This window comes from Triticum urartu, chromosome 7 (assembly GCF_003073215.2).
Source record: "Triticum urartu cultivar G1812 chromosome 7, Tu2.1, whole genome shotgun sequence".
Taxonomy (NCBI): Eukaryota; Viridiplantae; Streptophyta; class Magnoliopsida; order Poales; family Poaceae; genus Triticum; species Triticum urartu.
In genome coordinates, this window is record NC_053028.1 from 262,842,090 (window position 1) to 262,852,581 (window position 10,492).

Genomic DNA, 10,492 nt, shown 5'->3' on the forward strand with positions numbered 1-10,492 from the left:
GAGCGCCGTCTTTTTTGTATGTTGGCAGGTGTGCTCGCATGACCACGGGGCCACGATGGTGTGGTCGAACTCAAGTTCCACCCTTTTTTGTGTGCTGGCATGTGTGTCTGCCGGCTGACGAGTGCGCCAGCATGAACTGTGATGATATTTCCTGAAGCCGACATTGTATGCCGTCGCTGACATGGTGCCGGCATGATGAGACATGGTCGTTGGCATGATCAGCCGCAGGCCTTTTTTTAAAGTTAATGTGGACATGAAATGGGTCGGCGCATTGGGCGCACTGCCGACCCGAATGTAAAACTGAGCGGACGTCGGGCGTGCGACTGATCTGAACGGACAAAAAACAGACTCCGTTGGAGTTGCTCTTAAATCTATGGTTATGATTAAAGTTTAGCGCAAAATAAAAAACGGCAAGGTTGGGCATGAATGGTTTGCACGTGACCGGAAAGAATCGGGAAGAAAACGAAGAGAAAACTCGGCAAAAGATAAGCTCGGATGGCAAAGCGGTGGATGGTCCCACGTTGACACGTCCCCACACAGGTGCGGCATCCGATGCAGCCCGAGTGCCCGAATACCAGCCGTATGCTTTTCACACGGAGGCAAAAGAAAAACCCTAGCCGCCGCCGACACATCCCGAGGGAATAAAGCCCTAACCTCAAGGCCGAGGCTGACATCCCTCCCCACCTTACACCTAGCCGCCGCCGCCGACGAAATCCACCCAAGCCGCCGAGCTCGTCTCGCCGTCGTCGCGCTCTAGGCTTTTGGGATGGAGGCCGAGACGGCGGCGAAGAGGGCGCGGGAGGGCGAGGGCGCTGCGGCGGCGGACGGAGCCGGGGAGCAGGCGGGGATCTCCGCCGTCATCCCCGGGTGGTTCTCCGAGATCAGCCCCATGTGGCCCGGTGAGGCGCACTCGCTCAAGGTGGAGAAGGTCCTGTTTCAAGGCAAGTCGGACTACCAAAACGTGCTGGTTTTCCAGTCCTCCACCTACGGGAAGGTGCTCGTCCTGGATGGGGTGATCCAGGTGACGGAGAGGGACGAGTGCGCCTACCAGGAGATGATCACCCACCTCCCTCTCTGCTCAATCAAAGACCCCAAGAAGGTCCTGGTCATCGGGGGTGGAGACGGCGGCGTTCTGCGGGAGGTCTCGCGGCACTCCTCGGTGGAGCAGATCGACATCTGCGAGATCGACAAGATGGTGGTCGATGTGTCCAAGCAGTTCTTCCCTCATCTGGCCCTCGGGTTCGAGGACCCTCGCGTGTCCCTGCACATCGGCGACGGCGTCGCCTTCCTGAAGAATGCTCCAGAGGGCACCTATGATGCAGTGATCGTCGATTCCTCCGACCCGGTAGGCCCTGCCCAGGAGCTGTTCGAGAAGCCGTTCTTCGAGTCCGTCTCCAGGGCTCTGCGTCCGGGCGGGGTCGTCTGCACCCAGGCGGAGAGCATATGGCTGCACATGCACATCATAGAGGACATTGTCACCAACTGTCGCCAGGTTTTCAAAGGCTCGGTGAACTACGCATGGACTACGGTGCCCACATACCCTAGGTATGCGCAACTGATCCTGTCTTCTATGTGATCGAACTGGGTTCTCCTTTCTTTAGCCACCGAGTTTATGATTCTCGGTTGTTGTTGCAGCGGAGTGATAGGTTTCATGCTCTGCTCCACGGAGGGACCTAGTGTTGATTTCCAGCATCCCGTCTTCAGCATCGAGGAGGACGAATACTCCACAAAATCAAAGGGGCCGCTCAAGTTCTACAATTCCGAGTTCCACACCGCATCGTTTTGTTTGCCATCATTTGCGAGGAGGGTCATTGAGGCCAAGGCTAACTAGTTTCTTAGGAAGATGGTCACTGAAACCAAGGCCAATTTCAACACCGGGAGAAATCTGTCTTAGCGTAGACAGAGGAAAAGCCCCCTTTTTTATTAACTTGCAATAAGCCCACATGGAAATTATTGGTACCTGTGATTCTGTCTGCTGTATGTCTCAGGTTGTATTTCCTGGCTACCTGGTGGTATGAGAACCTTCTGAATTTAGTTTTTTGCCCTGCAGTTTTCTTATCTTATCTTATGCTTCCTCCATATCAAAATATAAGACATTTTTTGACATTATGATAATGTAAAAAACGTCTTATATTTTGATATGGAGGGGGTATTAAAGAAAGGACGAACGAAGCGAGCGGTTTTTACTGCGTTTAGGGGGGCAGGGGTGACAGTTTCTGTCATGGCAGTTCGTTTGGATTTTTGGAATAAGACCCTGCCTTGTGGACAGAACACGGTTGGATTAAATTGGTTACATTTTTGGAATAATACCCTGCCTTGTGGACACAACAAGGTTGGATTTTTGTATCAGAGGAAGACTATTTGTTAATTATATATGCTTGTGTGATGTCTTAATAAGATATCCCCAACTAACATCAAAAAACATAAATAAGAGTGCTACAGGAGTGCATGTTTAACGGAGTAACATGGTTGTTATGATTGGGGTGGGGTGGGGAGAAGCATTTCCTAACATATCATGAACAACTTGAAATGACATTTTTGCAGTTCAATAGAGGTAGTATAAGTTACAGGACAACTTAAGTAAATAGTGATAACTGTGGCACACACAAACGTACGCAGCCGACAACATATGAACTAACAACAGGTAGTCCATATCACTAGCAGTACAACACATTCTAAACCAAGATATATCCAGTGAAACCATCCGGTCCATCAATCCGTGTTTTTTTTGCGGGGGCCATCATCCGTGTTCATCATGCCTATATTGCTAATCAGTTGATCTACTAATACCATCTAAATTCAGCCAAAAAAGCGAATATGTTCTACCATTTGTCGTACTTTTTCTTCTTCCTTCTGAGCTATGCCACTCCGAGTTAGGGTTAGAGATCGACCCAAGGTTAAGGGGGTGTGTGTGAGGTAAGTGCCTGCCCTTTCAAATGAAAAAGAACTACCAATGCAAAAAAATGAAATGAAATGAATAATTGCTATTTCTTTATTAAATTATACATAAAAAGAAAGTTCTGAATGTATTAGGCAGAGCCCTTGTTTGCTATTAAAAAACATTTCCAACAAGGACTTTGAGCCTGATTGTGAAGGATCATACGTCTGGTCTCCTAAATCGGCCAAATAGGCTAACTTTGTTTAGTGAAATAGCCTTTTCCCTTAAGGATTATCATTTGTATGCCGCTCAATCTTTTTCTTCTTAGTGAACTTGTTGTCCATACCAAACTCTTCTGCAAACGTCTCGATGTCAAATGCAATTTCAGAGCAACCCTTTCGATCGACAAAATGTGAGGGTTTTGTGCCGCATCGCTCAAACCCCATAGAACTGCCGGACCGAGATCAGGTGACTCGCCTCTTGGCAGTCACCGCGTAACATGCGGGCTTACATCTGGCATGCATTCCTGATCGGAGGGACATTAACAAGTGAAGGCCAAAGCTGCGCACTTAGCAACGCTCGGGTTGACCATGGCGGAAAGACGATTCAGACTTTGCATGAGAAAACTTTTATTGTACTGGAGTATGTGAGAAAATATACTGGAATAAAACAAATATGTAAATTGATCTGTCCAGATTTATTTTACCTTACCCGTTTATGTTATACTTCCTTCATTTCTGAATATAAGTCTTTTACAGATACTAATATGGACTATATACAGAGCAAAATGAGTAGATATATACTTTAAACTATGTTTATATAGATCCATATATAGTCCATATTGAAATCTCTAGAAAGACTTATATTTACAAATGGAGGGAGTATTTTTTTCATTTTTCATTTTATATTTTGAAATAAAATTTATAGTTTGAGAATTGTTCTTCTCACATTGTAAGAGCATCCACAGACGGACTTTGCAAATCTGGCCCAGCGGCCGCGCCCAGACGTGTCCGTGGACACTGACCGGTCAAGCCTTAAATTTGCGTTCTCACAACCAGACACCTTCAATTATCATATCTCAAATCGGATTCGAGCCGAATCTACTCGTCGCCGGAGCAGTACTCACCGTCGCTGTCCGCCTTCTCCTTCTTCGATGGCAGTCTGGCCATGGCACGGACCACCCGATTATGCTCTCTGGCAAGGGTGTGTGTGTTCCTCCGCTGCCGTTTCTTCACAATGCGGGTGCGGACGGCTTTCTCCAGAACCGCGCCCGCATTGCGAAGAAACGGCAGCGGAGGAACATGCATGCCCTCGCCAGAGAGCAGAATTGTGCGGTCCTGCTGTGGATGCTCTTACAATGTGAGAAGAACAATTCTTAAACTATAAATTTTATTTCAAAATATAAAATGAAAAATGAAAAAATACTCCCTCCGTGCGTAAATACAAATCTTTCTAGGGATTTCAATATGAACTACATATAGATGTATATAGACATAGTTTAAAGTATATATTCACTCATTTTGCTCTGTATATAGTCTATATTAGAATCTATAAAAAGACTTATATTTAGGAACGAAGGGAGTAGAACATAAATGGGTATGCATAAAAAAAATCTGAACAGATCAATTTACATATTTGTTTTATTCCAGCATATTTTCTCACATACTTCAATACAACAAAAGTTTTCTCATGCAAAGTCATGAATCGTTTTTCCACCGTGGTCAACCTGTGCGTTGCTAAGTGGGCAGCTTTGGCCTTCACTCGTTGATGTTCCTCTGATCAGGAATGTATGGCAGATGTGAGCCCGCATGTTACACGGTGACTGCCAAGAGGCAAGTCACCTGATCTCGGTCCAAAACTGCAAGTCTGGCTGTGTAAGTCCTCCATGTCTTCTGCACCCACAGCTTGCCTCTTCGTGCCCATCTCAAGGTCCATGCTTTGAGGGGTCCACATCCATTAATTCATGCCATACCAATCATTGATCTTTTCTAAAATTTATTATCAATGTTCATTAGATCAATGACATATATGTTGTTATTAATTATCAAAACCACTCGGGGATTAGTTGTTCACAACTCAAACCAATGAAGATCACCAATCAATCCAAAGGACAAAAGAAATCTACTCAAACATCATAAGATGTCAACACATCATTGGATAATAATATTTGGCATAAAGCACCATGTTCAAGTAGGGAATTACAGCGGGGTGCGGGAGAGCGGACCATTGAAAAGATATGAGGGAGGTGATGAAGACAATGATGTTGATGATGACGATCATCGCGACGATGGTTCCCCCGGCGGCACTCCGACGCCACCGATAGATAGGGGAAGAGAGGCTCCTCCTCCGGCTTGATCCTCCATAGCCTCCCCCCTAGATGGGGAGAGGTTCCCCCTCTGGTCCTTGGCCTCCATGGTGCCCCGGAGGGGCGAGAGCCCCTCTGAGATTGGACCTCTTTCTCTGTTTCCTTCTGTTTCTAGGCCCCTGTTTCTGGCCGAAAACCGTTTCTTATATTCCCGAAGATGTGTAACTCAGATAGAGCTGAAATTTTGAGGGAATTTTTATTTGGAAATTATCTTCCTTGCGGCTAAAGAAGAGCATCAACCGACCTACGAGGTGCCCACAAGGCAGGAGGGCGTGTCCAGGGGGTAGGTCGCGCCCTCATGCCTTGTGGGCCCCTCAAGCACCGTCTTGGGTTGATTCTTCCTCCTAAAATCACATATATTTTAAAATAATTATTCGTAAATTTTTATCGTGTTTGGACTTCGTTTGGTATGGTATTTCTGCAAAACAAGAAACATACAAAAAAACAGGAACTGGCACTGGGCACTAGATTAATAAGTTAGCCCATCAAAATAATATAAAGGTGCACCAAGACCATAAAAAATTATAATAAACATGGCATGAATACTTTATAAATTATAGATACGTTGGATACGTATCAACCACCAAGACGACCGTTGTGGTCGCATCGAAGCCCGTCTTTTGATCTCTTTCTTTTGAAACTTCTTCTTTTCTTTGTTTTCCTATGGTTAGTTCCAACACAAGAGGAGTCAAAGAATATTTGCAAGTATTAGCAGTTGAATTGTCAATTCAACCACACATGAGACTAAATATCTGCAGTAAAATGATCAGTAGCAAAGTAGTATGGTAATATGATGGTAGTAGTAATGATAGCAATAGTAACAATACCAGAAGTAGTGGTAGTTTTGTAGCAGTTGTAACAGTAGCAGCAATAGTAGTAACTTAGTAAGAACAATATGTGAAAAACTCGTAGGCATTGGATCGGTGATTTTGTTGGATAATATTCATCATATAACAGTCATAACCTATCTAGGGCCACACAGAACTAGCTCCAATTCATCAATGGGATGTACGCATGTATTTCGTAAATAATTATATGTGCTTATGGAAAATAACTTGCATGACATATTTTATCCTACCCTCCCATGGAAGCGGGGTCCATAAGGAAACTAAGGGATATTAAGGCCTCTTTTTAATAGAGAACCAAAACAAAGCATTAACACATAGTGAATACATGAACTCCTCAAATTTTGATAATCACCGGAAATAATCCCAATTATTGTCACCTTAGGGTATGCGGATCATAACACGTAATAGGTACATATAACTTGCAAGATCGGATCATGTACACAAATTTATTGGTGAAACATAAACGGTTTAGATCTGAAATTATGGCACTCGGCCCCTAGTGAAAAGCATTAAGCAAAGTCATAGCAACATTAATCTCAGAACATAGTGGATACTAGGGATCAAGACCTAACAAACTAACTCGATTACATGATGAATCTCATCCAACCCATCACCGTCCAGCAAGCCTACGAAGAGATTACTCACTCCTAGCGGTGAGCATCATGAAATTGGTGATGGAGGATGGTTGATGATGACGAAGACGGAAGACCCCCCCTCTCCGGAGCCCCGAATAGACTCCAGATCTGGCCTCCCGATGAAGAACGGGAGATGACGGCGGCTCCATGTCATAAAGCGCGATGAAACTTCTTCCTTGATTTATTCTCGGGAAATAGGAATTTATAGGATCGACATTAGGGTCAGCGGAGCCTCGTGGGCCCCACTACCCACCAAGACGCGACAGAGGGGGTGGCACACCCTGGTGCCTAGTGGGAAGCTGGGCCCCCTCTAGTGGGTCTTGGTTCCAATATTTTTCTTTTATTCCAAAATAAATCTCCAAAAAGCTTCGTCCAATTCCGTGAACTTATATTTCTGCACAAAAAACAACACCATGATTGTTCTGCTGAAAAAAAATCATTCCGGGTTAGTTTCATTCAAATCATGCAAATTAGAGCCTGAACCAAGAGCAAAAGTGTTTGGAAAAGTTGATACGACGGAGACGTATCAACTCCCCCAAGCTTAACTCATTGCTTATTGTCAAGCAATTCAGATGACAAACTAAAAGTGATAAAGAACAACTTTTACGAACTCGTTTGTTCTTGTGTTCATATATATTCTTAAATAATACCTAGGTTTTCAGCAAAGATCATAACTAATCATGCAAACAATAACTCCTAGAAATTATATTCACTCATATCAATGGCATAATCAACTAGCGAGCAATAAAAATATCTCAAATGCCAACACTTGTCAAAACAATCATGATATAATATGGCAATAATGGTATCTCTCTAGCCCTTTCTAAGACCGCAAAACATAAATGCAGAGCACCTCCAAAGTTCAAGCAGCGACTAAACATTGTAATTCATGATAGAAGAGATCCAATCATGATGCACAGAACATTAACTATACACAATGCATGAGGATGACAATAGTGCTCTGAGGACTGGTGCTTATTTGAGAAGGTGATGACTCAACATAAAAGTAAATAGATAGGCCCTTCGCAGAGAGAAGTAGGGATTTGCAGATGTGCCATAGCTCGAAGCGTAAATCAGAGATAAATATAATTCTGGGAGGTATACCTTTCTTGTCAACGTTATGACCAAAAAATTTCAATATCTTCCATGCTAAACACATTAGCGGCAGTCCCAAGTGGTAAAAGTAAAGTTTACCCCCCGTCCAACCAAAAACACAAGCCATGGCTAGCCGTATCCTCGGGTACCCTCCATACCAATAATAGTACGACGAAGTTTTGTTTAATTATTTGCAATTTTGATCATGGGACTGGGCATCCCGATTACCAGCCCCTCTCATGCGAGGATGAGTGAATAGACACTCAACATGAGAATAAACCGCTTAGTATGGAATATACTGACCACCCCCTGTCACTCCATGAGCGGTACGGGCATACAAAACAGATGTTCATTTGAACTTTTAGAGGTGGCACATGCAAATTTACCTGCAATGGCAGAGTAATACCGCATATAGGTAGATATAATGGACTCATCTGGAATAAATTTGGTTTAAGGGTTTTGATGCACAAGCAGTATTCCTGCTTAGTATAGGCGAAGGCTAGCAAATAGGTTGAGAAGCGACCAGCTAGAAAGCGAAAACGGTTATGAACATGCATTGTGAATAATTAACATTGAATACTAGTATGAGTAGGATATAAAAACCATGAACATAAATATCGTGGAGGCTATGTTGGTTTTGGATCTACTACATATGTGAACATGGGCCAAGTCAAGCCACTTGAAACATTCAGAGGAGGATACCATATCATCATACTACATCACAACCATTTTAATGCATGTTATATCTAAAATAAATCATTATCCACTCCTAGCTACTTAAGCATGAGCAACTATAATCTCCAATTGCCATTGTAACATGTTTGATCATAATATGCTGAATCATGGATATTGAGTTAAACATATTTACAAAAGCAAGAACAAGTTGAGTTCATACCCGCTTTTCCTTGCCATAATCACTTCATCAATTTTTTTCATTATTGCCTTTCACTTGCACGACCGAATGATATGAAAATAATAACAATGCAAGAGTGCCGTGGACTAAGCTGGAATCCGCAACATTTTATTCAAATGAGAAGGCAAAATAATACAGGCTCTTTGTCGGCTCAACAATACTGCATATGAGAGGCACTCAACATTTTCATCGTGGTCTTCTCATACCGACTCAACAAAAGAAAAGAATTTCAGAGAAACATATTGAAATATTTTTGGAGTTTTTGATTTTTGTTGAAGAAAGAAAATTAAAAGAAGAAAAACAAAAAGAGAAAAAGTATTTACACGGGAGAGCTCCGAACAGGCAAAAAATTGAGAAATATTTTTGGGTTTTCTTTTAATACTACAACTGATTTAAACTAGAAAGAAAAATTGAAAATAATTGAGAAATATTTTTGGATTTTTTCAAAGTTTTTCAAACACACAATAAGAAAGCAAATAAATAAATATGACATGGATTATACAATGAAAAAGTATGAACACCGACAACTGGAATGAAGTGTGTGATCATGAATGTAATGTCGTTTTGAAATACGTAGTCCCCCAAGCTTAGGCTTTTGCCTAGCTTGGTAATCACCATCCGTAGCCTGGGTAATAGTCAGAATGATAGCTCGTGGAGGCTCTCGATGCAGCCTCCTCAGCCTGGCGGGAAGCCTCTACTGCCGCGTTTGTACTCACGCCTCTCTCTCATAGACGTAATATCTTCCTTTACTCTCGTAATCAAAGAGAGTAGGTGCATGCAAAATAATAGGTACAATGGTTTTTTTATCGAACATCAAGTTGTAATTGTGATTTTGAGCTCCATACTTAATGAACTTATGACACTGCATTGCATCAAAGTCTAGGTATTGGGTAGGTAAAATAGGATCATTGGGTATAGGTGTCACACCTAGACTTCTTGCTACATGCGGGGCATAAATTCCTCCATAAAAATGACCACTATAAGCATTGCATTGCAACCTCCGTGCAACGATTGCACCAGGATCATAATGTTTGGTCCCCGTTAGAGCAATGTGTATGAGGCTCAAGTCTGGGGCATTGTAACGCCCTCGATGCGGCTATATCTCCCACGTGTCGAAGCACGACTTAGAGGCATAACCGCATTGAAAGCAATGTCGCAAGTGAGGTAATCTTCACACAACCCATATAATACAATAGGGGAAAAAGATACATAGTTGGCTTACAATCGCCACTTCACACAATTACATGAATAAAGCATTACATCAACCAGATACAATCAAGGTCCGACTACGGAACCAAAATAAAAGAAGAACCCCAAATGCGACAAGGTCCTCGATCGACCCCAATTGGGCTCCACTACTGATCAACTAGAACGAAACAACACAAAGGACAAGATCTTCATCGAGCTCCTCCTGAGCTTGGTTGCGTCAACTGCACGGTCTCGTCGGCACCTGCAAGCTGGTTTTGGAAGTATCTGTGAGTCACGGGGACTCAGCAATCTCACACCCTCGCGATCAAGACTATTTAAGCTTATGGGTAAGGTAAAGGTATGAGGTGGAGCTGCAGCAAGCGACTAGCATATATGGTGGCTAACATATTCGCAAAAGAGAGCGAGAAGAGAAGGCAAACCACGAACGGAGAACTATGATCAAGAAGTGATCCTAGAACAACCTACGTCAAACATAACTCCAACACCGTGTTCACTTCCCGAACATCGCCGGAAAGAGACCATCACGGTTACACACGCAGTTGACTCATT

The 10,492-nt window shown here is 43.2% G+C and overlaps 1 protein-coding gene across 1 annotated transcript; it reads left to right on the forward strand.

The window, feature by feature from the left end:
• The first annotated feature begins 603 nt into the window (after positions 1 to 603).
• On the forward strand, positions 604 to 2,049 carry LOC125520571 (spermidine synthase 1). Its single transcript, XM_048685525.1, has 2 exons — positions 604 to 1,545; positions 1,636 to 2,049. The coding sequence occupies exons 1-2, from the start codon at positions 767 to 769 to the stop codon at positions 1,829 to 1,831; spliced, it is 975 nt and encodes a 324-aa protein (XP_048541482.1). The 5' UTR covers positions 604 to 766; the 3' UTR covers positions 1,832 to 2,049.
• The last annotated feature ends 8,443 nt before the right edge of the window (positions 2,050 to 10,492 follow it).